The following is a 27,588-nucleotide window of genomic DNA, read 5'->3' as shown; positions in this document are numbered from 1 at the left end:
CCCGAAGGGCAGAGCGCGGAGCCTGGAAGCCGCGCGGGGGGGGGCTCTGTCAACGCCCTGGCTGCACTGCGCAGGCGCGCCGGCGGAGTACTCAAGAGGGAACTTCAACTCCCATGAGGCTCTGCGCGATCCGCCATTACTTTTCCCGCCACAGCGCTCCTGCCGTCCCGGCGAGCCGACCCCAGGGAAAGGGGATCCCAGTGACCCCCCCCCGAACCCCAGAGACCCCCAACACTCAGCACACAGAGACGTCACAGGGAGGGGGTCCCGAGGGTCCCCTAAAGCCTAGCAGTGTGTTCCGGGGGTCCCCAGCCCCCAGGGGAGGGGTCCTGGGGGTGCCCCCCAAAGTCTGGGCGGGAGATGTACCACATCCGGGTAAGGAGATCCCAGTGCCCCCAGTATAGACCAGTGACCTCCCAGTGACCCTCAGTTCAGCCCAGTAACCCCCTCAGTGACCAGCCAGTGTGTTCCAGTGACCTCCCACTGCCCCCAGTATGGCCCAGTGATTCTCCAGTGAGCACCCTGTAACCCCCAGTATGGCCCAGTAACTTCTGAGTGTCACCTCGTGTGTCCTGGTAATCCCCCAGTAACTTCCCAGTCCTTCCCAGTGCTCTTCCAGCATCCCTCAGTAACCCCCCAGTCCCTCCTAGTGCCCCCTGTTTCCCCCCAGTGTGTCCCAGTATCCCCCAGTAATCCCCGAAAGCCCCCCAGCTTTCCCCGTGTCCCCAGATGCCCTTGGCCTTTCTGTGAGTGTGTGTGTGGGGGGCGTTTTTGGGGTCAGAGGGTCCAGTGGGGGCTCCTGGGGTGAGATGGAGAGTTGGGGACATCAGGGATGGGGTTTGGGTACACTGGGGAGAGTGGGAAGGGCTTTGTGGGCAGTGGAATTGGGGGTGTCAAGAGGGGAATTGGGGTGATCTGGAGGCCCTGGGGACATTGGAGACACCAGGGGAGTCTTGAGGTCTTAAGGGAGGAAATTAGGGACACCAAGACTGTCTTGGGGACACCAGGGGGGTCTCAGGACTCATCTGAGCGTGCTGCTGCCCCTCCTCTTTACCCGCAGACATTATTAACCCCACCCAAATGTCCCCTAACCTCCATTTTCCTTTCAGTCCCCTCCCCCTACAGATCCCTTTGCCCTCCCAACACCGCTTTTAACTTCCCTAAATGCACCTAAAGCCCCCCAAAACCCTCCAACTCCCCATCCAACCCCTCTCCCTGATCCCCCCAAAGCTCCCCCAGCTCCCTCTGAAATGCCTCCAACCCCCCCCAAGGAGGGATCACCTGGCACCCTGGGACAGGAACACAGTGGGCTGTACTGGGGGCACTGGGCTGTACTGGGAGGGCATTGGGGGCGTCTCAGGTGTCCCAGGACAATGTGGCCCAGCTCCAGGAGAGATCTGGGGAGCAGTGAGGTACTGGTCTGCACTGGTTTGTGCTGGTCTGTCCTGGTCTGTCCCCCCAATCCCCCAATCCCCTCCCCAGCTCCCCCAGGGCCCTCCCACACCCCAAAGCCCCCTAGACCCTCCCAGGCCCCTGACTTGGTCCTGCTGCCCCTTGAGCATCTGCAGCTGCTGCAGAACCAGGCATTTCATCAGCAAATGTGCAGGTGACCCCAAGCTGGGGGTGTGTTGATGTGCTGGAAGGCAGGAGGGCTCTGCAGAGGGACCTGGCCCAGCTGGATCCATGGGCTGATTGCAAGGGGATGAGGTTCCAGCAGGCCAAGGGCCGGGTCCTGCCCTTTGGGCACAAGAAGCCCCGTCAGCCCCCCGGGCTGGGGCCAGAGTGTCTGGAGAGCAGGCAGGCAGAAAGGGAGCTGGGAGTGTGGATGGACAGGCAGCTGAAGAGGAGGCAGAGTGTGAGCAGTGTGATGTTAGAAAAGCAGGCTAAGTTGTGGACTGGTTGTAGAAGGAGGAGGAAGCCCAGAGGCCAGTGCAAGCAGGCAGCCCTGAGCTTGCACCTGATGTCCCCTCCCTGCAGGTTCCTGTCCTTGAGCCCAGGCCCTGAGGTGAGGCTGAGAAGTGGCGCGGAGGTGAGCCCAGAGCTGTCCCTGAGGTGAGGCTGAGAATAAGTGCAAGGCAGAGGTGCTGCTGAGGAAGGAGAGCCCTGTGGTGGGGAAGAAGACAAAGCTGTGAGTGCCCATCCCCGAGCAGGTGCTGTGTCCATCCCCTGTGTGCCAGGTGAGCTGGGGCTTTGCTGCAGAGCTGCGGGCGCTGATTTGAGTGTCTCCAAGTGCTGAGATGGTGGGCACCCAGGAACACAAACTGTGCCTGGCCACGGAGCCTGCAAGGAGGAGCAGAGACAGCCCTGGCAGTGTGGGGGTCCAGGTTGTCCCTGTGCCTTCCCCTGCAGGCCCTGGCTGTCCCTGCTGGGCCCCTGTCCATCCCCATCAGGTCCTTGCCCGTCCCCCCCGGGCTGAGCTCCCCCCAGGAAGTGCCGTGGAGCTGAAGCTGCTGCCATCCCCCCCTGCAGCCGCTGCCCCAGCCAAGGGAGCAGCAAAGGCAGGACCAGGAGCAGAGGCAGCAGCAGGGGAGCCCTGGGGGGGCCGGGAAGGTCTTGTGTGGGTCAGGAAAGAGGCGCTGGGCACGAGGCCGGGGCTGTGCTGAGCAGGCCCAGCCCTCACATCCCCCCAGCCAACGCCGGCTGCCCGGGGAGCTTGGGAGGGACCCCCAGCCCGTGTGCCCCACACTGAGCTGGCAGAGAGAGAGCCAAGGGACAGGGCCACGGGCAGGGCCACGGGTGAGGGACAGGCAGGGCCATTGCAGGGTCACGGTGAGGGCACAGCCTGTGGCAGCAGAGCTGCCCAGGGCCGGGGGCAGCCGGGGGTGTTGGTGCCAGGCAGTGCTGGGGCTGAGCAGAGCACGAGGCCTCTTGCAGACTCCTGGAGCAGCCTCCCACGTGTCAACCCTATTCTCAGGGCACACACATTTCTTTGGGCCAAAGAACCTTAAAACAGTTGGCACTGACTACACTTTACCACCATCTGTTCTCCAGCTGCTCTGCTGGTTCAGAGCAGCACAGTAAGACAGTGGGGATCCCTGGTATCCTTGGAAAGGCAAGGTCCAGAAATGGGGAGGAGGGGGGGCAGAGAAGGGGAAGCCTGGACAGTGGGGACCCCTGGGATCCCCGGGACAACAAAGTGGGGAACCTGGAGAGGGGGAAGGTCTGGGAACGCCGCACCCTGAAGGTGAAAGTCAGAGCAGAAGGGACCCTTGGGACCCCCAATACTGCCAGCATCCCAAAGTGGGACCCCCAGCATCCCAGACAGGGCAGACCCTCTGAACCACAGAGGGCAGAGACCACAATGGGGGAAGTCTTGGGAGCGCTTTTTTAGACAGAATTTTCATATTCTTGAGTATTTTTTTCCTGAATCTCAACTTTTTGCAGTCTGGGGGGGGGCTTCATCTTGCTATTTCTGAGAGGTTGTTTGCCTGAATCCTGGTGGTTTGGGTTTTTCTGGGCTGAATCTTGGTGTTTTGGAGGTTTTTATGGACACAGGATGCCCAGTGAGTTCTAGAGATGGACTTGGGCAGGAGGAACCCCCAAGCCAACATGCTCAGCCCTTGTTTTCCCCCCATCAGGATTTGTCCTTCCCAAAGCTTGGGCGGATGGAGGAGGAGGCTGCGAGGAAGAGGAAGATGCCTTGGGCCCCCCAGGCAGGTGAGGAGGAAGTCAGTGTCCCTTTGGGCGGGTGTTGTGCTGGCTCTGTCAGCCGAGCATGGCCCCGGCTGCAGGACAACCCCGCTGGCGCCGCCGTCCTGCCGGGGCCGGAGTTGGGGGGATGTCCTTGGCCTTCCCTGTGGGCCGGAGGCAAATCCCCTCCCTGTCCTTCTTGCTTCCTGCCCCAGGCCCCGAGCTGAGGACGGAGAGCCCGGAGGACAAATCCCCCCGTGAGACCCTGGTGGGAGAGGCCGTTTTGAAGGGCTCCCCGGCGCAGGAAGGCAGCGGGGAGGGAAAGGGCCGGAGATCCCCCCTCAGGAGGGGCTCCAAAGCCATCCCAGGGTGCTCTGAGGAGGAAAGAGCCAGCCTGTGCCAGGAAGGCGGCCGGAGCTTGAGGCGGAGCTCTGAGCTGGTGGTCCCTGATCAGCCTCCCAGCAGGGAAAAGCCCTTCAGGTGCTTGGAATGTGGGAAGACCTTCAGCAGGAGCACCACCCTCCTCTCTCACCAGCACATCCACACTGGGGAACGTCCCTACCCCTGTGGGGAATGTGGGAAGAGCTTCAGGCAAAGCTCCAAGCTTATCCAACATCAGCGCATCCACAGTGGGGAATGGCCCTACACATGTAGGGAATGTGGGAAGGGCTTCAGTGACAGGTTCACTCAACGCATCCACCAGCGCATCCACAGTGGGGAACGGCCCTACACGTGTGGGGAATGTGGAAAGAGCTTCAACTGGAACTCCAACCTCCTCACCCACCAGCGCATCCACACTGGAGAACGTCCCTACACGTGTGGGGAATGTGGGAAGAGTTTCAGACACAGCTCCACCCTGCACTCCCACCAGCACATCCACACTGAGGAACGGCCCTACACGTGTTGGGAATGTGGGAAGAGCTTCAACTGCAGCTCCCACCTCCACACCCACCAGCGCATCCACACTGGGGAACGGCCCTACAAGTGCTTGGAATGTGGGAAGAGGTTTCAGACCAGCTCTCATCTCCTCAGACATGAGCGGACGCACACGGATGAGAGGCCCTTCCGCTGCACCGACTGTGGGAAGGGCTTCAAGCAGAACTCCACCCTCGTCACCCACCGGCACATCCACACCGGGGAGAGGCCCTACAAGTGTGGGGCGTGTGGGAAGAGCTTCATCCGAAACTCTACCTTGACCAAACACCAACGGACCCACCAGTAAGGGAAGCCCTACCAGTGCCCCAACTGCAGGAAGAGCTTTGGCTGTAGGACTGACACGCAAAAAAGGTTTCAAAAGGTCTTCAGGATTTTGAGTATCTGCACTCCAACATCAGTTTATTCTTTTGAATATGTGTAAGTTTAACATCATTTTAGTCTGAAAGCCAAATTCACCACTACCCCGTTCCCTGATAACCGTGGGCTGATTCTGACAAGTGAGGCAGAAATTACCCACTGCCCAGCAAAAACCAGTGGGGCCAGCCAGTGGTCTCTGCCCTGGCAGCCCAGTTTCCCCAGTCTCATCTCAAAATGACCAGTTACACTGAAGCAAAGAGCACTGGAACCAGTGCAAGAAGCCCCAGTCTGACTTTCACACCTGCCCATGTCTCCTGTTTTCTGCTGCTCTACAGACTTCCTTGTTTAAAATACAATGGGAAAATGAACAGTTTTTGGGGTTGTTTTGGTTTTGGGCTCGGGTTTTTTTTTCCCTCACTGTTCTCATTAGCCTCATTTCAAATCTATTTCGGTGTTTGAAGATGAATTAAAATTTTGAATGATTTTTAATCTTAATGCCTTGACCAAAGTATCAAAACATCAAAAATAAAAAAAAAAAACAAACCACAAAGCTTTCCATTATTGTCACAATCAAACACTCAGAAGTACTAACATAAGCACAGTGAAAACCCCATAAATAAGACCATTAAAATAATTTTAATATTTATATATTATTATATTTTTACCTAAGCTTAACATAGGAAATTTTATTCCTGACATCAGCTTTCCCCACCTCTCAAAAAGGTAATTTAGTTACATCTTAGTCACCCTTGAAAGGCTCTTTCCAGTTGGGTTGGCCTCTGCCTTAGACACTCATGAGATCTGCCAAAACCAGTTTAAGGGCAAGTTTCCCTACCAGGTTCAACTGCATTGGTTTTACCAAAAACTTTGCAAGTAACCCCACAACTTTCATCTTAAACTCTTCTCTCAACCTTGTAAAATAATTAGCAGTAAACAGACCTGATAATGTGTTATAATTAAGAATTTCTTGTTTTCAGAGTTATTCATACACTAAAAAGATGCCACAGGAATGGCCAAAATATTAATAGCAACTTCTACACTTTAGAAGTCTACATTTGGTTTAAAAGATTTCACAGTGGTTGTTTCCTTAGGAATTCAGGCACATTTTACTAACAAGTTTCAATAAAGTTACAAAAACATCTTCCTCCACTAAGACACATGCAGTGATCCTAACCTGAGGTAGGCACTGAAAAGCCCAACTCTTTTCTTAGATGTCACGAATCTTTCATTCCTTCTGCCACATCAATTAGGCATCAGCCCATTTTTCAAGCTGCTGTTATCTACCAGCTCCTGCTTTGGTTTCCAAGCCCAGTATTTTGGCCACGATAAAATCAGGGACCTGGGCAGTCATGTCAGAATGACAAAGAGTACTGGCACTCCCTGCCAAGGGAGACAAACCATTCCCAACCTCGACCAAAGGTTCAAGGCAACAATTCTGAAACAATTTTACAATGTTTTTCTCTTCAGTTTTTTGCTGCAATTCTCTGTTGCTCTATTAAAAGACCACAGCAGTGAAGGACAAGGCCTGATGGCCAAACCCAGGGCTTCAGCCACTTGAGGTCTATTGAAATCTCTCTGTGAGGAAAAGCTGAGAGAATTGGGATTGTTGAGGCTGGAGAAGGGAAGGCTTTGGGGTGACCTAATTGTGGCCTTCCAGTGCCCTCAGTAAAGTCATGGACAACACCCAGCTGGGTGTGAGTGTGGATGTGCTGGAGGGCAGGAAGGCTCTGCAGAGGGATCTGGACAGGCTGGATCAATAAGGCCAAGTGTCAGGGCCTGCCCTTGGCTCCCAACAACCCCCTGGAACGCTCCAGGCTGGGGGCAGAGGGGCTGGAGAGCTGCTCAGCAGGAAGGGACTTGGGGGTGCTGCTTGACAGGGACTGGATATGAGGCAGAGTGTGCCCAGGGGGGCAAGAAGGTCAAGGGCATCGTGGTCTTTGTGGAGAAGAGTGTGGCCAGCAGGAGCAGAGAACTGATTGCCCCTCTGTGCTGGGCACTGGGGAGGCCCCACCTGGAGTGCTGTGTCCAGTTCTGGGCCCTCAGTGCCAAAAGGCCCTTGAGGGGCTGGAGCGTGTCCAGAGAAGGGACCGGAGCTGGGGAAGGCTCTGGAAAACATGTCTGCTGAGGGATGGCTGAGGGAACTGGGCTTGTTGAGTCTGGAGAAGGGGAGGCTCAGGAGGGACCTCATTGCTCTCTGCAATGACCTGAAAGGAGGTTTTAGTGGGTGTGGGGGTCGGTCTCTTCTGCAAAGCCTTTAGTGACAGGAAGAGAGGAAACGGCCTTAAATTGCGTTGGGCAATGTTCATATTAGATGTTAAAGAACCCTTTTTCCACTGAGAGAGTGTTCAGGCATTGGATCAAGTAGCCCAGGGAGGTGGTGGAGTCTCTGGAAGTGTTCAGGTGTGTGGTGGGTTGACTTTGGCTGGACACCAGGTGCCCTCCCAGCTGCTCTATCACTCCCCTTCCCAACAGGACATGGGAGAAAGTAAGGTTGAAAAAACAAAATAATGGGTTGGGATAAGGCAGTTTATTTAAAGCAAAAAGCAGAACAAAGCTTGTACACACAGAAGCCAAAGACAGCAGGGTTTGTTCTCTGCTTCCCATGAGCAGCCATGGTCGGCCACTCCCGAGGAGCAGGGCTTGGGTCCGCGGGACGGTTCCTCAGCAGGCAGCCATCAGACAATGAATGCCCCCCTCCTGCTCCCTGCCTCAGCTTTTAGAGCTGAGCTGACCTCCCATGGGCTGCAATGTCCCTTGGGTCAGTTGGGCTCAGCTGGCCTACTTGGGTCCCCTGCCAGGCTCTTGCCCTCAGCTAAGGAAGGAATGTCCCAGTGTTGGTGCTGTGCTCAGCAGTGGCCAAAACACTGGGGTGTTCTCAACCCCCTTCCAGCTGCCAATGCCAAGCCCAGCCCTGGGAGGGCTGCTGTGGGGAACTGAACTGCAGCTTAGCCAGACCCAACCCAAATATCTATGGCACATATTCTATAGAATCCATCCTTAGGTGTTGTATGAGAGATCTTTAAGATATTACAAATAATAAGCAATAATAAGGCAAGTGTCCTCCTTAGGGACACACACTTCAGAAGGGACCTTACACTTGACCCCCCCTCTCTTGAGCTTCAAGCCACCCAGTGCCACAGAGGGGGACAGAGCTCCTGTGGAACATTCTATTCCATTGGCACAGAGCAAGGAATAAACCCAACCTACTGCCTGAGTTTGTTCCCTGGGGGTCTCTGCAGCAGCAAGCACAGCCCCACACTGACTGCTCTGGGCTGTGCAGGCATTTGTGGTTCTGCCTGTCTCACACACCCCCCCAACCTTGGGATGGATCTGGATGTCACTGGATGTGATGTCATGAGGGAGATGTGATGACACAGGAAAGATGTGATGTCACCGGGGAGCTGTGATGTCGCAGGAGAGCTGTGATGTCACGGGGAGGATGTGATTTCACAGGGATGCTATGATGTGATGTCATATGATGGATGTGATGTCATAGAGAATCCTTGATGTCACAACAAAGATGTGATGTCACAGGGGAGCTGTGATGTCACATGGGAAGTGTGATGTCACAGAAATGGTATGATGCCATATGATGGATGTGTCACCATAGGGGAGATGTGAAGTCACAGGGCAGCTGTGATGTCACAGTCGAGCACGGGATGTTACAGGGATTATATGAGATCACAGGAGAGATGTGATGTCACAGGAAGGATGTGATGTCACAGGGCAGCTGTGGTGTCATGGGGAGGTGACAACGGCCAAGAATGCACTCAGATTGGGTCTCAGCTGCATTACGTTTGTTCCATCCGGTATTGCAGTAAACATTTCCTTAGAGTTTTTTACATTCCTCTGCAACTTCAGAGCTGCAACTGCTCAAATTCAAGGCCTACCATCCAGTTGTTTCCCACAATTCCTCCTTTTTGTTTTTAAATTGAAAAATAAGGTTTGGGAGAAATTCTGACCAATCACTCGTTGAACACAAGATATCAAACAGGGGACACATAATAAAATACACAAAACTTCTTCTGCAAACGAAACTTCATTTAACTCAGGGTTATCTGTCTCTTATTTTTTATCTAAAGGTGCTTCTGCATATGTGAGGTAATATAGTTTATGCATTTGTGAGCAAAACCAGAATATATTAATAATCATATATTCATACATTCACATGCATACATTCACACAACTTTCATGCGTGATGGCATCACTTCATGCTCTCACACAAACATACTTTTGAATTGTATTTTACTGTGTTTTCTGGTTGTGAGCTGAAAAATTATCATTCTTGTGTTTTGCCCTTAGGTGAGTAAGATCTAATTATGTATTTCTTGTTTTTATGAGAGGATAACTTGGAAAACATAAACATATTTCTGCTTCATGTTCAATTCAAAACCCAAATACATACAAACATTCTTACAGTTTAAAGATAAATATATACTCCTTCTATTTTTAAAGCAAAACACACACTTTTCTATGCAAATGGGCTTCTGGACTTCAAAGAGAACTTGTCAGCAGTTACTACAAAAACTTCAAAAGCTCTACTTCTCCACCACTTTCATGTATGCATCTTAAAACAATTTTGGCTGTTTACATAAACAACTTCAAAAAAACAGTTAGTAGGACCATCTCAATGAACCTGTGTTTCCTCACTCCCTCCCCTTCCCCTTTTTTTTTTTTTTTTTGTACCTAAATTAAACTGTTAGGTTAGTTGTTACATGAATAAAAAGCCTTGCTTTGTTGACTTTGAGCTTAGTGTCCTGTGTAAGGACAGGTTTTTATATAAGTTGCCTATGACATGCTGTATCTCAGGGGTCTGTCTTAACATCATCTTCTTTTTCACTGTTTCTGTCAAATGTTTTTGGAGGGTTGTCAACTAGATTCAAAATACCAATTAATCTCAAGTTATACAAGATGATTGTGTCAGGGACAAAGTTCCCGTCTATCAGCGCTTGCATCATCCAGTTAAGCACAAATACATTCCCCCCGCATGGTCTGTGGTTGGACCAGGCCATTGTTGAACAAGTTAAGCAGCGTATTGATGAAAAACAAGGAAAACAACATAAAATATCCACAACAAAGGACTCATAGTAAAAGCGTAGACAATAATCTCTTTGTAATCATATCCATCTTTAGTGAAGAGATCGGAATAGGTTCCAGCTGTTCCTGCATCACTGGGTCAGCCAGGGTCACTTGCATGCTATGCTGTGGCTGTAAGTAATCATAATCTCTTTGCAGTCAGCATAAAGGGGGTCAGCATCCTACTTTTGAACGTAGACTTAGTCTCCAAGTTGGAACAGATGAATAGGAGTGCTCAATCTCACAGGTCCGGAGCACAGAATGAACTTGTAGAATTTCTGCAAAGTAGAGCCTGGACTATTAAACAATTTTAGCAAAAGAATTTCAAATTTCAGAATTTTTGTAACTTGGCTGTATGAGAGGAATTTAGGTTCTATAGCACAAAGTGGTTGGCTGTCAGTTACTAATAAAAGGCTGTAGAGAATCATGTAGGACAAAGCAGGTAGTGCAATACAATCAGGCACCAGGCACTGTCACTGCTTGTGTTAAATGGTCAAGGCTTGTGTGCTGTGAAGAACCCAAGAGCATGAAGAGCATGAAGAAAAATATCCAGGGCATGATCAAAATTCACTCAACGAAGGCATTCAGTAAAGCAATGCACAAGTTAGACAAAACATTCAAACAACTTAAACCAACCACCATGCTATGAAGTTAGCAGTCTATTAAAAGATTGCAGGCATGATGCGAGCTGGGGCCTATGGGGGGACTGGACACTTTCTTTGCTTTTCAGCACAGGGCCCTTCTTCCATGAGGCCCAGCACCCCATGCACTGTTATTTATAATCTTGTGTGGACTCGTAAACTAAGAGGTTTCCTTCACATGTTGCAGTAGTTAGAGAGGAGAGAGAGAGATTCAAAACAATCCTTGCCACTTGCTATAAAACCACTGGGACAAAACATATACAAACAACACCCATCTTCATGAAAGACAATAAAACATAATATCAATAACTATAGTATTGCCTGGTAACCTGACAGCACTATTCAAACTATACAAGCAATCCACCCTTTCAAAGCCTTTCCAGTCTGGATATGATACAGAAGTTTGAGTTTGTTTTTCAAATTTTAGCTAATTCATAATACAAATTCAATTATATTATAACCCTCTATACTGGAGAAAAATGCAAGTTTTGACTCTAACTCTGATCCTCGCCCACCAGCAATACAACACCACATACAGAAAGAATAATTTAAAACACATTGTTGGTGACAGAGACTTTCTTAACTCTGGAATAGTAGATTCAGGGATCTATTAGGGCAAGAGGCCTGCTATATAAGAAAGAAAAAACCAATGCATTTTGTTCTTCAAGATGCATGGCCTGCATTGAATGGCTAATGCATGGCTGTAGTTATTGTTCTGATTAATACAAAGATGACAAAAGCAATTGGAACAGTTTCTCTCATTTACTGTGTTCTGCATCATCTTCTCAGTCTCGGGCTTGGCTCACCAGAGCCACAGACTGGCTCCTCTTATTCATGAGAATTACTAATGATAGATTGAGAGTGAATACTTTTTGATTTGTGATATAACTAAATGAATAAGGATCACTTGAAGGCATATTAAAGGTATTGTTAGTCATATTAATTACAACATCGGGTGCATCTCAGGTCTTTTCAATACAGACTATACATTTTTTGCACTTGGGATCAAATTAAAGATTTAGTTTTGTTTTCTCTCTTTTTCCAAAATTCTAATCAAGGATGGAGAAGGCCAGATTCCAGCTTGCAGCTGGTTCTTTAGATGTGATCCCTATTATCTGCTTGTATTTTTAGGGTTTTTTTGTCTATGAAATTCTGGTAAGAGAACAAAATTCACAACATAAGCAGCACAAAGGAGAGCAAATAACTAGTTGTAAGATCATGTAAAAATCAGCTGAGTAAACTTTTTAAACACAATTCTAAAGACGTGATCAGCATAATGCCAACCCAGGGTAAGGCCTCTGGCTTTACCCACTTGTATTCACAGCACCAGCTGTGGGGGTGCTTCAAGAAGACAGTTCCCCCACTCCTGCAGACTGAGGGTCTAGAGAAACCCTGAGCAAAGTACACACAGAACCTGACAGGGTCACTCCACTGTCACGGTCACTTCTCAGTTTATAACAGGGAGATAGAAAGATGTTTTATCTAAGATTTGAGGAAATCCTCAGCCTGCTGGCTTTCCATTGATCTTATTTGCAAAGTTGTAGTTTTTATAAAGCAGGGGAGAAAATTACCCGAGAAACTGGTAATTTAAACTTTTTTGAGTTTGCCAGAGGAGGTTTGAGCCTCCCACTCGGTTCCTAGGCAACAAACTATCTCTGTTGTGTGAGCTACTAACACCTTATCTCTTTCTCAGCTAAGGCAAAGGCCAAGTTTTGCAAGAGGGCTTTTTATCCTTTTTGTCAAAACCCTGTTTGGTTGGGTTTTTTTCTGAATACAAAGTTTTGGCAGAAGGTTTTTATAGGGGTACAATACAATCAAGAAGGCATTTCACTAAAACTTTTGTACAAAGCCTCATTTCCCGGAAAACCTCCCTAAAACTGTCTGCATACTAGCTTGCAGTTAAACACAATTCTTTGGTTTTAAGTTATCTCCAAGTGATTAGAAGGACTAAAGAGAGAGATTTTGCTTTCTTTTCTCAACCACTTACATGCTTGGTTTCTGCGGGGCAAATCCCCGGTCTCTCACTAATTTCCAAATGGCAGGAGTTAAAGATGGAAACGAGAACTATGGAAAGGTGTGTACTTGTTTGTTTTAAATACTTATTCCCCAAGAGTAACAGAAAAGGGAAAGAAGACTCTTTGGTTTCTCTTTCTGACTGCAGCCTCTCCTGCCCTTCTAACGGGAGGAGAGTCTCCCGGACTCTCATCTCTGGGGTTTAACAGTGACTAGCAAACTTATGGTCGCTTCTCCACACACACACAGCCCCCAACACACACACACGCCAGCACGGTACCGTCAGCAACACTGTGAGCTCACGGCGACATTGGACACACCACGCAATTAACAGGAGAGTTAACAGAGATACGGGAAGGCAGTTCTCTAGCCTGCCTCTCCTGTCAACGAGAAGTGGCACTTTTTCGGGGTTGCTCTGTTCTTGTTTCCCTCTGGGGCTGCTCCGTTCCTGGTTTTTTCTTGCATTGCTGCTGCCGGGCTGTCCTCTCGCCGGCTCCCGGGCACTCCGGCCCCACCCGTGCGGCGCTGCCAGCTCTGCTCCGCCACGCCCTTAGGATTCTCCAGCAGCCGGAGTGGCTCTCTGGTGTTCGTCTGCACCACAACTCCGCGCGGGGTGGCAGCGGCCACGATTGGAACTCGCACTGTTCGATCAGTGCAGTGCACGCTGGGCAGCGATGTGCTACCCCTTCCAGCAGGGCGACTGCATGGCCGAAAAGTCTCCTATCAGCGGCGAGGAGGGGTGGCCTTTCTCTTTTTACTGTCTCTGAGGGTGATTTGCTAGGTTTTTCTTTATTTTCTGGCTTGAAGGGTGGTGTTTTTTTAGAAGCATGATCTTTTGAAGTTTTGAAGACAGTTTGCCACATTTTCAGGATGCTGGCAGCCTGCTTAAGAGACTCAGTGGCTGCATTAAAAAGCACTCTCCCTGCAGAGTCCCAAATGTCTGTACCAAATGCTGACTGAGCATCTACCCCATTTCTTTTACACCAACTATGTAAGGTGCAGAGCACACATTTCTGATATTTCACACTGTGCTTCTCTAGTATCTCTGTTAGCACTATGCCAACAGATTCCTCCTCCACGGATATCTGTGCTTCCATTATATATTCCCCAATGGCTCACCTTCTTTCCAGGTGTCTGTAAGTCTTGACTTACTTTTCGGCTCTAAGGTCTGCCAACAAATGCTGCATTGGGGTTCCATCCTCACTGCTCTGAGGTCCACAGTCACTGCTCTCAGATCCATGGTGATAAATCCCCTCCCTACCACTCTAAGGTCTGTGACAAATCTTCTGCAATAAATCTTCTCTATCACCACTCTAAGGTCTGCAGTCTTATGCAGGGAATTCTCCTTGCAGTAAATCTTCTGTGCAATAAATCACATCAGGGTTCACTGATTGACGACAGCCAAGAATGCACTCAGATAGCAGGGAAAGGCACACGGCTACTTTATTGCTCTCAAATGTTTCTTTTATACTCTTTGTATACTATTGTGCTACAACATAATTGGTTAAAAGTCTCAAACATAAAACACTGTACATACTTTTATTGGTGACACAGAAGACACTGTACATACTTTCATTGGTGACACTACACACATTTGGATTGGTGACCTTTGGTCTCGGCTGCATTACGTTTGTTCCGTCCGGCATTGCAGTAAATATTTCCTTAGAGTTGTTTACATTCCTCTGCAACTTCAGAGCTGCAACTGCTCAAATTCAAGGCCTACCATCCAGTCCTTTCCCACAGGGAGGTGTGATGTCATAGGGGAGATGTGATGGCACAGGGACGATGTGATGGCACAGGAGGACAGGACGACACAGGGATGATATGATATCACGGGAGAGGTGTGATGTCATATGATGGATGTGACACCATAGGGCAGATGTGATGTCACAGGGGAGCTGTGATGTAGCTCTGCAGAGCCCTGACAGTGCCACTGCAATCCCAAGCTGCATTGCCCGGGTCAACACTCAGCACAGCCAAGGCCACAACCCTTCCTGAAAGGTGTCCCTTCTGGGCAGGGCCAGGGGGACAAACCCCTCCATCTGTCCCTGCACATGTTGTGTCCAAGTCTCATCCCCCACTTAGGAACAAAGTCAAGCTACAGTGGGTGTTTGACTTTGCATTTGCTTCACTCTTTTGTGCTTCCAACACACACACACACACATACACACACACACACACACCCAGTCTGGGCAGAGTCTGGCCCCCCAAAGAACACAAGACCTGACTAGTTGTGGCTCCCGCTGCAGTGGCTGGAACTTGGGCCACAATCTGTGCCAGGAGCAGAGAGGTCCCTCCCCACAGAAACTTCTTGGCAATGGAGTTCTTAAGAAAATGGGACAGGCTGTGGGGATCACTTGCAGGGCACAGCCAGGGACGTGTCTTGATCAGCCTCCTGTTTAACAGGACCAGCTTTTCCATTCTCTTTTCTCTCTCTTTTCTCATGCTTGTTCCTCCAGTGACCATTGTGATCCTACCCTTGCTTTGGTTCTTTCCTAGACATCCCAGGACAAGTCTTGCCCAGTCCCCAAATCCCCTTTCTGTCTGCCCATCATGAGTCTCAGAGCCCAAGGCCAAATCCCCCATCCTCAGCTAAAGGGTCACCCTGAGAGGTTCTGCCTATGACCCACTTGCTTAAAGTTTCATACAGATACCTTGGAACTTCCTTTGAAACCTTGGAACTTCCTTGGAATTAATTTGTTACGTTTTGGGCTTAGAATGGCTTCTTCAAAAACATAGTAATTCATGTCCTCAACATGGAAATTCTTTGGAGAAGGAGTTTGGGATATTAGACTCAAAGAATCCCAGAATGGTTTGGCTTGGAAGGGATATAAAAGCTCATGTGGTCCAAACTCCTGCACAGAGACAGTGACATCTTTACTAATTGAGGCTGCTCAAAGTTACTTACCTTGGACAAATCCAGGGATGGGACATCCTCTTCTCTGGGAACCTGTTGCAGTTCTTGCCAGACCCACTGGTAAATATTTCTTCATTTTATCCAATATGAAGCTCCCCTATTTCAGTTTAAATCCATTGCCCCATATTCTGCAACTACAGGCCTTGGTAAAATGAATCACTGTGACAATCTTAGACTATGAGCACAATGTTTTCATCTGCAAACACCTTGGAGAGTGCTCAGGGATGTCCCTACAAAAAGTTTGTCCCCATCTTTCTTAGAAGCCTCTGTGGTGGTGCATCCTCCCCCCATTGTCCTCAGGCCTGGTCGATGATCTCAGGAGCTCCTGACAAGCCTTGACCAAACCAGCTGAGCAATGAAGAGCCCCTGGACTGTGCCAGGGGTGTGGGGAAGTGTCCCTGGACTGGACCAGGTGCTCCTGGATGATAAAGGTGGGAACAATCCAGAGTGGATCAGCTGGGGAACACAGGATAATCAGTCATCCCATGAAAACCTTGGAACATTTCCTGCCTGAATTGTAGCCCAAATGGACCAGATTGAATAGAATTCCCAAATATTTTGGAAACTCCAGTCATTACTGACACCAGGATGGAAATTCAGCAGATAACTAAAGCCAGTCCCCTTGGGAGCCCACAACCAAGGAGGCTGAGGGAGGCCCTGGCAGCTCCCCAGCACCTCCCTCTCACTGGGACACCTCTGGCAGCCTCTCCCAACTCCAGAACCCTCCAGTTTGCAACACTCCAAAGACCCTCGCTGGTTCCCAGGACAATTCTGATCCCCCTCAACAAACACTCCTCCAGCTGTGACCCTTGTCTGTTGGCAAACACAAAGGGATTTGGGGGAGTGTTTCCCTGACAACAAGGAGAATTTGGGAGAGGGACCTTTCCACAGCCAGCTCTTGATGTGTCCACACATCTCTGCCTGGGTGTGGGTGTGAATTGACTGTGGGGTGAAGGTTGTTCTTGGGAATCTATAATTCAGTCACTGTTAAAATTGTAGCAAATGCTATTGAATCACTTGATAACTGTTAAACTGGTCAATAATTAAATGCTAATAATCTCTCTTGCCCCTTTATATTTGTGTCCAAATCCTTTGCACCCTGACCCTCTTGCATCCCAAGGCTCTGTGTAAATCATTCCCTTTCATCAAAAAATATATATTTTTTGTGACATCCACTTTAAAATCTTCCTCCTTAGGTAAACTACAAAACAACTCCAATTACTTGTTGACGTCTTGAGGACAATTAAAGAAAGAAAAATAATTTGTTTTTCAATGTTTTAATGGGTCCCACGGTGTGTTTGGAGTTGCATCAGCTGTCAGTCCAAGATGGGCCATGTCAGAACTGGTGAGGTTGGGGGGTGAGGAGCAAGGTTGATCATACAGGGTCAGTGTGGATCTCCTGAGGAGACACTCAGCATCAAAATCACTTGGAGAACACCTCTATCACCTCTTCTCTGAACTAAAATATATCCATTCTTTGAATTAAAAAAAAAGTACAAACTTTGAAAACTTGTTTTGAAATTGCCTTGAAGACAATTAAAGGAAGACAAAGAGATCCTGGGGGATTTCTGGAATTTAATGAGCCCCACGGTGTGTTTGCAGCCCAGCCCATGATCCTGAGGTACTGAGAGAAGATTGAAGCAGTTGCTCAAGAAGTCAGAAGCCAAACTGCAAGTGCCTTGAAGCATTGCTGGGCCCCACTGAGGGCAGGCACTGACAAAGCCTCCCCAGGGACTCCTTGGAGCAGCTCCTTGGAGGCCAGGAGTGCAGGCAGACAAAGGCTCTGGGCAGGCCCCTGCAATGCTGAGCTAAGCCTGCCTTGGTTTTGTGGAGCACAAAGGCCAAGGCCTGAGCCCCAGGCCCTGGCCCAGCAGATCCTGTCCCTCCCGGCTGGCTCAGGGCTGTTTGGGGGCACTGGGATGGGAGGGGGAGGAACAACCAAGGCCCAAAACTGGGCAACCCCTGCCAGGCTCCTGAGGGAGGGGCGAGGCAGAAACCAAGGGCAGAACCTGCCAGGCAAGTTGCTTGTGGTGGCCTGAGTGGCAGAGGCAGCTGCCAGAGGCAAGGGGACAAAGGCCTGGGTGCCTTTGGGCCTTGCAGCCCTGCCAGAGCCCTTGGCCATCTCTCCTGCAGGCTGTCCTGCCCTGGCCCTGCTGCTGCTCTGGCCTTGCAGGCTGCACACACCCCTCCTGCTTTCCCACCCCCTCCCAGCAGCATTTCTAGACCCTCCCTGATGTCTCTGCACCAGCTCTGGCTGTTGCCATGGGCACTTGGCCTTCTGAACTTGGATCCTGAGCCCCTGTGCCACAGGACATCCCTCCCAGAGCCCAGGCCCTTCTCCTGGGGGTCACTGCAGAGCTGAGCAGATCCAGGTCCCCTCCCATTCCTCTGCCAACCCCCTGGGCCTGCTCTGGGCTCTCCAGGTCCTTGCCCTGCTTCCAAGGGCTGTGGGGGTGCTTAATGTTCAGGGCTTGGGGTTTGGAGCTCAGGGTGGGGATTAGACAGAGCTTTGGGAGGTTTGTGGCACTGTCTGGTTCATGATCAGGGGAAGAGCTTTTTGGGCTGAGTTAGGAAAAAAGCTTGTTTTTTAACATTGATAATACAGTTTTGGGATTGGGGTGGGCATTAGAGGACAAATAAGAGTCTGGAGTTCTGGTTTTGGGCTTTTTCTGGCTTGGAAGTAGAGCAGTGGATTCCTTTCCATGGGTGGAGCAGCACTTTTGAGTGGTGTTAGAACTTGAGGTTACAAAGTGCATAAAGGTCAATCAGGAGTGTTTGCAGTCAGTGTTTCAGCACTCTCAGCATTCCCTGAACCTGTTTTTACCTCATCAAAATCTTTCCTCTCTCTTGGCCAAGCCCCTCTTTCCTTCCCCAATTTTCTTATTCCTTTTGTCCCAGTTCTTCCCAACCTCCTCAGAACTTTCATCAGGATGGGCTCAGCTTTGTGATGATGCTGTGCAACCTCATGGAATCAAGGAGCCACTGTGTCAAACTGCAGAACCTCATGGAATTATGGGACCATTGTGACCCTGGGGAAACCCTTGGAATCAAGAGGCCACTGGGACACTCCAGGGCCCCATGGAGCCAAAGGAACCCAGAGACAGTGGGCAACCTGATGAAATAAAGGGCCACTGTGACACTGCAGAAACACATGGAATCAGGAGGCCATTGTGGCACTGTAGGGGCTCTTGGAAACAAAGAAACCCTGGGCCACAGTGGAATTTCATGGAATCAAGAGGCCATTGTGACACTGGGGAACCTCATGGAAGAAAAGGAATCCAGGGGCACTGTGGGACTTCATGGAATCAAGGGGCAGTTATAACATTGCAGAGCCTTATGGATCCAAAGGAACACAGGGAAACTGTGGAATCTCGTGGAACCAAGGGACTGGTAGGGCCTCATGGAACAAAAGGAACCCTGAGACATTTTGGAAGCTCATGGGACAAAACGTCCATTGTGCCACTGCAGGGCCTCATGAAAATAAAGGAACACAGGGACACTGAAATGTGGTGGAAAAAAGGGGCCGTTTTGACATGTGGGACGTCATGGAAACAAAGGAACCCTGAGACCTTTTGGAACCTCATGGAACCAAGGGGCCATTCTGACCCTGAGGAACCTCATGGACTCAAGGGGCCACTGTGACACTGCAGGGCCTCATGGAACCAAAGGAACCCTGAGACATTTCAGAGCCTCATGGAACCAAGGGGCCACTGTGCCTCCCCAGAACTCCATGGAATCAAGCAGAGCCACTGCCTCCCCCCCGCCGCCGCACGGACTGGAGTCCTCGGCTCTGCCCCGCTTGGACACCTCTGGAGTCAGCGTGTTCTTGGGCAGCACAACTGATCTCAGACCAGAGAGTTTCCCACCTTTTGCTTTGCCCCCTCTTTTCCCCAGGGACAGGGCAGCCTCTTCCCATGGCCCCTCTGCTCACACAGGGTGTCCTGCTCTTCTCCTGGCACATCCCATCTCCCCACAGAGCCTTTCCCCAGGGGAACACGTCTGTGCTGGCCTGAGCAGCCCTTCCTGCACCCCCTGCCTGTGCTCCCCACAGCCCCCGAGATGGGGGGGCTGCGCTGCAGAGCACGGGGGCTGTGGGGCCCGGGGCCATGGGGGACTCTGTTGGGCTGTGCTGCTCCAGCTGGGAGGCAGAGCCAGCTGATGGTGCTCCCTGCCACTGACCACCTCCCACAGACACTCCTGTGTGGCCATGGAGGGGGCTCAGAGGGGCCCTGCCTTGTTCCAGAGCTGGGACATGGCTTTGGGGGCTGCTCTTGGTCAACCTGTGGAAGTTCACTGAGGTCAAGAGAAGTCATTTGCAAGAGTTTTCCCTGTACCTGCTGTGTCCCCTGGGCTTGCAGAGCTGTTTGCCCCTTCACAGCAAGATTTAGTACTTGATCTCTGGTAACTCCACCCTGGGCAGGATTCTGCTCCAGGGCTCCATTCACTGCTGACTGGATGGGATGAGCTGTCCCTGCAGATCCTCTGTGCTCTCCTGCAGTTCTTCATTTCCTACAGACAAGTCCTCACCTGCCATCAGAGCCCTCCCAAGCTGCAGAGCCCCAGGCAGGGAACTTGGAGATCATTTGTCACCTCCATTGGCCACTGGCCACCAACACACAACATCTGACCCAACTCTCAGTCCCTGCAGTCCCAGTGGGTCCCTGACCTCACTGCACTGTCTCCATGAGAAACAAGCAAAGCAACAAGACTTTTGACAGTCTAATCCTTGGACTTCTTCTCCATACCAGTGTTGGGAAAAGACCTCAGCCTTCAGGAAGTGCCTGGAGGGGAACCCCTTTGCTGCTGGAACTGCTGTTGTGGAGCCCAGCCCTGTCCCAGCAGTGCCCAGGGCCTGTCCCTGCCTGTGCTCACAGGCCTGACCCACAGCAGGACAGTGACTGAGCTGCCAGAGCACTCAGGCCTTGGGCACGGACAGGAGAGGAGAGGGTGGGAGTGCAAAGAGAACAGCTCTGAACAGACCCAGTTCTGGGGCTCCCTGGCAGTGCTGGGACTCTTTTCCCCTCCAGATCTGCAAACATGGAAATGCCCTCCAGCTTCAGGGGAGGTGTTGGAGGAAGAATCTGGAAAAAAGAATTTGTGTCCTTTCTTACACTCAGAGATTGTGATTCCTCATGTACAAACTAACACAGGGAGGATGTTTGACAAATACCTTGCTGCACAAGCTTTTATTTTGTTTAAATGCACACAAAGAATGATTCCTGATTAGTACATTTTGTGGGTCAAAAAAAAGAGGTAGAGAGTGAATTATATGGGATGAAGAATAAAATTTCAGTGTTAATGACATGAACAGATGAACAAAAAGAAAGCCCACCACCACCACCACTATCAAAAGCATTAGAAGGCAGGCTGGAGGCAAAATGAGTTACGCCATGAGTGTTCTGCAGAAGAAAAGATGCAATTTATTGCTTCTCAAAAAACATGGAGTTATCATTTTTCTCAGGGCATCCTTGAGCTCCTGGTTCCTGAGGCTGTAGATGAGGGGGTTCAGTGCTGGAGGCATCACTGAGTACAGAACTGCCACCGCCAGATCCAGGGATGGGGAGGAGATGGAGGGGGGCTTCAGGTAGGAAAACACGACAGTGCTGACAAACAGGGAGACCACGGCCAAGTGAGGGAGGCACGTGGAAAAGGCTTTGTGCCGTCCCTGCTGAGAGGGGATCCTCAGCACAGCCCTGAAGATCTGCACATAGGAGAAAACAATGAAAATGAAACACCCAAATATTAAACAGGCACTCATCACAGTGAGCCCGATTTCCCTGCGGTAGCCTGAGTGTGAGCAGGAGAGCTTGAGGATGTGTGGGATTTCACAGAAGAACTGGCCCAGGGCATTGCCCTGGCACAGGGGTAGGGAAAATGTGTTGACTGTGTGCAGCAGAGCATTGAGAAATGCAGTTGCCCAGGCAGCTGCTGCCATGTGGGCACAAGCTCTGCTGCCCAGGAGGGTCCCGTAGTGCAGGGGTTTGCAGATGGCAACGTAGCGGTCGTAGCACATGATGGTGAGGATGGAATACTCTGCTCCAAATAAGAATATGAGGAGAAAAACCTGTGTAGCACATCCTGTGTAGGAGATGGTTGTGGTGTTATGGAGGGAATTGTGCATGGCTTTGGGGACAGTGGTGCAGATGCAGCCCAGGTCTGTGAGGGAGAGGTTGAGCAGGAAGAAGCCCATGGGGGTGTGCAGGTGGTGGTCACAGGCTACTGCACTGAGGATGAGGCCGTTGGCCAGGAGGGCAGCCAGGGAGATGGCCAGGAAGAGCCAGAAGTGCAGGAGCTGCAGCTCCCGCCTGTCTGGGAGCGCCAGGAGGAGGAACTGGGTCATGGAGCTGCTGTTGGACATTCGTTGTTTCTTAGCATAGGGCCTGTTCAGAAAAGGAAAGGACAGGGAACAGTTAAAACAGACCTCTGTGAAAAAGCAACTTCATTTCTAAAATAAATCAATGTGTCAAATGTCACCAAATGCACTGCCAAGGAGTCAGTTTTGCTCTGCTCCAAGGGGACATGGAATTTTTTGGTAGAGCTCTCACACACACAAGTAATATCAGATGTAAGAGACCTTGAATACAAAAGTTCCATCTCTACACTCATGACTCAGAAGAGCTGGGGCTGCAGAGCAGAAGCTTAGTCTGAGCTTAGAATAATTGTTACTGTGGTTTTTATTTTTGCCATCACACCTGGGGAAGGTTCTTTTCCACTGCAGGAATCCTCATTTCTATGGCCCAGCACACAGTGCCCAGCAGAGCTGCAGGGAAGGGTCCCCACAGCTGCCTGAACGCCCCCTCCCCCAGACCTTGGGGGCTCTTGCCCCCCACTCCCTGCCCAGGGCTCTGCTGCCTGGAACTGTCCCTGCCAGCCGCTGCTTCCTGGGCTCAGAGCTGGACACTGCCAGTGCTGCCAGAGCCCATCCCAGCCCTGGGGGCTCAACTCTGCCCTGCAGAGCCCTCCCAGCAGCACAGGGCACTGCCCAGAGGCATCTCTGCCTGGGCAGGTTCTGATGGCAATGTCAGAGCAACCCTGAGGAGGATGGAAAAGTGACACTGGGGCGTCTAAAGGACAGTTTTGATGTCTGATACTCTCAGGTTCAATCCCCTCTAATCTAACAGAGTTCAAGTTTCAGTGTCTCCTCCTGTGCTCAGAGATAGATTTCCCTGTCACAGTCAGCACCCAGACAACCCAAAGTATAACACTGAAAGAACTGGTTCATTCTCTTGAAGGTACCCCCTGTCTGTCTGTGCCTCTTGCAAATACCTTCTGGGAAATTTCCTGCTTTGATCAGGAGCTGTGACCAGCCCTCATCCCTGCAGCCCACTTTGGAGATCAGAAGGACTCTGCCCTGCTCTACCCTCCCAGGAATTGTTCCACCCCCACAGCCCTTCTCCCCCAGCCCCTTGGCAGCTCCTTGGCCGGGCTGAGAGCTGACCCTGGCAGGCAGCAGAGTCCCTGCCCCAGCACACAGAGCCCTGGGGGCAGGACCCTGCTCTGCACCACAGCCCTGGGCACCCCTGGCTGCACCCCCACCTTCCCACCCCACAGCCAGCCCTGGCACAGGGAACCTTCTGGCCCTGGGCCTCTGATGGGGCAGCAGCAAGTCCTGCTCTGCAGCAGCTTCTCCTGCTGCACCCCAGCAAATCCAGCACAGCCATCCTGACAGCTCCTGCCACTGCTGCCATTTGGCAGCTGGGAGAGGCACTTGCAGGAACTCACCTGCACTGCTCTGCAGCCAGAGCCTGACCGTGGCAAAGGGCTGGCAAGGTTCCTGCCCTGAGCAGCTCTGCCCTGTCCTCCCACCCCAGGATCCCTTGAACCTCCTGCTCCCTTCTCCTCTCTGCCCTTGCTGCCTGCAGCTCCTGCCCTGCTCTGCCATATGGCCACTTCCCCTGCACTGCAGCAACTGGGAGAGTCCTGCTGAAAGATCCTGGAAGCTGTGGGATGTGCCAGCTTTAGGAGATCCCTCCAGGAAGGCAAGCTGAACTTTCCTACAGCCAGAGAATTCTTCCTTCAAATCCTGGGAAGGTTTCTGGTGTAGTGAGAGCTCAGTCACCTCCCAGCCCAGGCTGCCTCTCATGTCTCTGCCTTCTCTCCTGTGCCCTGGGTGCTGCAGGCAGTGCCCTCAGCCCTGCTGGGCTGTGCAGAGGAGCTGCTCACCAGCAGAGCTGTCTCTTTGAAGCTCTTCTTGCTTGCCAGGAGCTCCCTGTGTGCCAGGAGCCCAGCCCAGCTCAGCAGCACAGCAACAGCCTCAGGCAGCCCTTTCTCTGCCCCTCTGGGCTCCCTCCAGCTGTCCCTGGGGCTCCAGGGAAATCTGCTGGCACATAACTGAAGGAAATAATGATGTTCCTTCTCTCAGCTGGGCACAGACACACTTCTTTCAGCACTGTCATTTTTCCAAACACACACAGAGTTCAAGAGTCCCCTTTTCATGTCCCATCATTAGACAGGAAACCCAGACAGTGCCCAGGAGGGATCTCCTTCACCTGCACTGAGGGAAGGGACTCAACTGAGTCAACAGAGGTGTCTCCTTGTGGCTCTGCAGACCTGGGGCCAGAAGGACACTCAGCTCCCTCCACAACCTCCATGGGCTGGGATTCCTCCTGCCCCACTTCAGTGGGCCCAAAACAGGCACCTGCAGGTGATTCCTTGTCCCAGCTCCCATGGCAACGAAGGAAGATGAAAGCCAGGAGTGACCTGCTGAGACACAAAGCCCTTGTTCCTTCTGAGGGGCCAGAGGTGACCGAGATTCCTGCTGGGAACTGCAGGCTCCAATGGAGCAGTTCCTAGGGACAGGGCAGCAGCTGTGGGATCTTCTTGGAGGCTGCTGGGACATTGCTTTGGCCAACTTCATGGGCAGAAGGGGCCCACATGTAGGACAGGGGAACCTGTCACTGTTCCTTCTGTCCAGGACAGCCCCTAGAGGTGTTCAGATGACCAGATGGAGTCAGGTGGCACAGGGAGAGCGGTCTCTCTTCTGTTCTTTATCATGGTATTTTCTACATGTCCTCAGAGTACAATGGCAGTTGTCTCCTGGACATCCCTTCACTGCTGAACCTAATTCAGGGCAGCTGAGCCTGTACTGAGTAGCCAAAGAGGGGCCTGTAGTGCCAGGGGAGGTGCCAGGGCTCTGCAGCACAAGTGCAGCAGCTGCCCTGGACAGCACAGGGCCTGTGCAGGGACCCCGTCCCCATTCCCAGCAGTTGTGGGACAGGCACCACCCAGGGCTTCTCAGACACATTGGGGGCCTTTGGGGCAGGGAGTGAATCCCAGCCCTGCAGGGACACAAAGGCTGTCCCTTCTCTGCCCAGCCAAGGCTGGGCCAGGCACGAGTCCAGAGCACATCAGCCCAGGCTGTCCACACTTGTTTCCTCCCTCTGCTGGCTCTTCTCTCCCCCAGCATTTCAGCAGCATGTGCTGATCTCCTCAGGGATCAGGCCTGGGATTTTCCCCCTGGGCCTGAGTCCCAGCACATCCACCCCCAAGGCCATTGTCAGCAAAGCCTCTGCACAGCCCAGCTCTCGGGGCTTTCAGAGCAGCTTTGCCCACTGCAAGTCTGTTCTTACCCCGGTGCCCCCGCTGAGGGGCTGCAGCCAGACAGGCCCCAATGCCCTGCGTGTGGGGCACAGGCAGGAGGAGCTGCAGCCCCAAGTCTCTCTTCATTCCACTTGCAGGCAATAACAGCCCAGGCCTGCTGAGACAGTTCCCAGGTTGCAGGGCTGTGATGGGTTGGGAGAGAAGGCCAAGGAGACACAGGAGAGAAAGAGCAGGAGAGAGGTGTCCTCAGCAGGAAGGAGCTTCTGGGACCTGTGGAGCTGCTCTAGGGGATGAACAAACTGGGTGAACTTTTGTGGGTGAGGGTGAGAGGAGAGAGTGGTTTGGGTGACCTTGTGGAGTGAGAGAAAGAACCCATTCCAGTTTGCTTTGATAACCCTGGAATTCACTGGAAAGGCAGCACGACAGGATGCAAAGAGTCCCAGAGGTTTGTGCAGGGTCTTGGTGAAGACACCCCTTGGGACACAGGCCTTTGAAGCACAGCTGCCAGGCTGGTGGAAGACAGGGAGGCTCATCTGCATCTGCTTCTGTCCAAGAGGAATCAAGAGGTTACCATAGTAACTGCCCATAGCAATGGAAATGTCTGATGGTTGCCATGGTAACTGACTGTAACAATTGAAAGGTATGCTGGTTGCCATGGTAACCGACCATAGCAATGGTAATGTGTGATGTTTACCATGGTAACTGACCATGGGAACAGGAATGTATGATGGTTGCCATGGTATTTGACTGTACCAGTGAGAGGTATGATGGTTCCCACGGTAACTGATAGTATCAATGAGAATGTACGATGGTTCCCACGGTAACTGATAGTATCAATGAGAATGTATGATGGTTGCCATGGTAACTGACTGTACCAGTGGGAAGTATGATGGTTCCTGTGGTAACTGACTGTAGCAACGGGAATGTATGCTGGCTTCCATGGTAACTGACTGTAGCAACAGGAATGTATCCTTGTTACCACGGTAGCCAACCATAGGAATGTAACTTTATGATGGTTGCCATGGTAACCGAGCATAGCAATGCGAATCTATGATGGTTGCCATGGTAACAAACCATAACAATGGAAATGTGTGATGGTTGCCATGGTGATTGTAGCAACGGGAATGATTGATGCTTGCCATGGTAACCAACCGTAGCAATGGGAATGTGTCATGGTTGCCATGGTAACCGACCGTAGCAATGGGAATGTGTCATGGTTGCCATGGTAACCGACCGTAGCAATGGGAATGTGTCATGGTTGCCATGGTAACCAACTGTAGCAATGGGAATGTGTCATGGTTGCCATGGTAACTGACCATGGCAATGACAATGTATGCTGGTTGCCATGGTAACAGACTGTACCAAAGGAAAATATGATGGTTGCCACGGTAACTGACTGTAGCAATTTGAATGTATGATGGTTATCATAGTAACTGACCATAGAAGCCGGAATGTATGATGGTTACAATGGTAAACGACCGTAGCAGTGGGAAGTATGATGGTTACCGTGGTAACTGACTGTAGAAATGGGAATGTATGCTGCTTGCCGTGGTAACCGACCGTAGCAGTAAGAATGCATGATGGTTGCCATGGTAAGTGACTGTAGAAAGAAAAATGTATGCTCGTTGCCATGGTAACTGACCATAGCAATGGGAGTGTATGATGGTTGCCATGGTAACTGACTGTACCAGCGGGAAGTATTATGGTTCCTGTGGTAACTGACCGTAGCAATGGAAATGTATGCTGGTTGCCATGGTAACCAACCGTAGCAATAAGAATGTATGATGGTTGCCATGGTAACTGACCCTAGCAACTGGAATGTGCGATGGTTGCCATGGTAACAGACCAAAGCAATGGAAATGTGTGATGGTTGCCATGGTAACTGACTGTAGCAAGGGGAATGTGTGATGTTTGCCATGGTAACTGACCCTAGCAACTGGAATGAATGATGGTTGCCATGGTAACCAACTATGGCAATGGGAATGTATTCTGTTTGCCATGGTATCTTACCATAGCAGTGGGAAGTATGATGGTTGCCACGGTAACTGACCATAGAAACGACAATGTATGCTGGTTGCCATGGTAACGGACTGTACCAGTGGAAAGTATGTTGATTGCCATGGTAACTGACTGTAGCAATGGGAATGTATGGTGTTTTCCGTGGGAACTGACCATAGCAAAGAGAATGTATGTTAGTTGCCATGGTAACCGACCATAGCAATGCTAATGTATGATGGTTGCCATGGTAACCTGCTGTAGCAATGGGAATGTATGGTGGTTCTTATAGTAACTGACGGCAGCAGTGGGAACTATGATGATTGCCATGGTAACTGACTGTAGCAACTGGAATGAATGATGGTTGCCATGGTAACAGACCATAGCAATGGGAATGTAGGAGTGTTGCCATGGTAACCAACTATGGCAATGGGAATGTATGCTGTTTGCCATGGTATCTGACCGTAGCAGTGGGCAGTATGA

At 51.0% G+C, this 27,588-nt stretch overlaps 2 protein-coding genes and 1 pseudogene across 2 annotated transcripts in view; 1 reads left to right on the top strand and 2 right to left on the bottom strand.

Moving 5' to 3' along the window:
• LOC135406429 (zinc finger protein 665-like) overlaps positions 1 to 5,201 on the top strand; it is a 40,570-nt gene extending 35,369 nt beyond the window's left edge. The window contains exon 3 of the mRNA XM_064640820.1: positions 4,111 to 5,201. Coding sequence (XP_064496890.1) covers positions 4,111 to 4,852 — 742 coding nt within the window. The 3' untranslated portion in view covers positions 4,853 to 5,201. The remainder of the gene's footprint in view (positions 1 to 4,110) is intronic.
• The window catches only part of LOC135405598 (zinc finger protein 850-like), a 598,288-nt pseudogene that overhangs the window by 118,054 nt on the left and 452,646 nt on the right, over positions 1 to 27,588 (bottom strand).
• On the bottom strand, positions 20,938 to 21,928 carry LOC135405403 (olfactory receptor 14J1-like). Its single transcript, XM_064640099.1, has one exon. It carries the CDS (start codon positions 21,926 to 21,928, stop codon positions 20,954 to 20,956), a length of 975 nt encoding a protein of 324 aa, XP_064496169.1. The 3' UTR covers positions 20,938 to 20,953.

Source organism: Pseudopipra pipra, chromosome W, assembly GCF_036250125.1.
Source record: "Pseudopipra pipra isolate bDixPip1 chromosome W, bDixPip1.hap1, whole genome shotgun sequence".
NCBI lineage: Eukaryota > Metazoa > Chordata > Aves > Passeriformes > Pipridae > Pseudopipra > Pseudopipra pipra.
Note: the sequence above shows the minus strand (reverse complement) of the source record. Positions and strands in the feature narration are given on the sequence as shown.

Excerpts from the sequence above, each read along its gene's own strand:
- LOC135405403 (XM_064640099.1), bottom strand. The coding sequence starts at position 21,928 with ATGTCCAACAGCAGCTCCATGACCCAGTTCCTCCTCCTGGCGCTCCCA.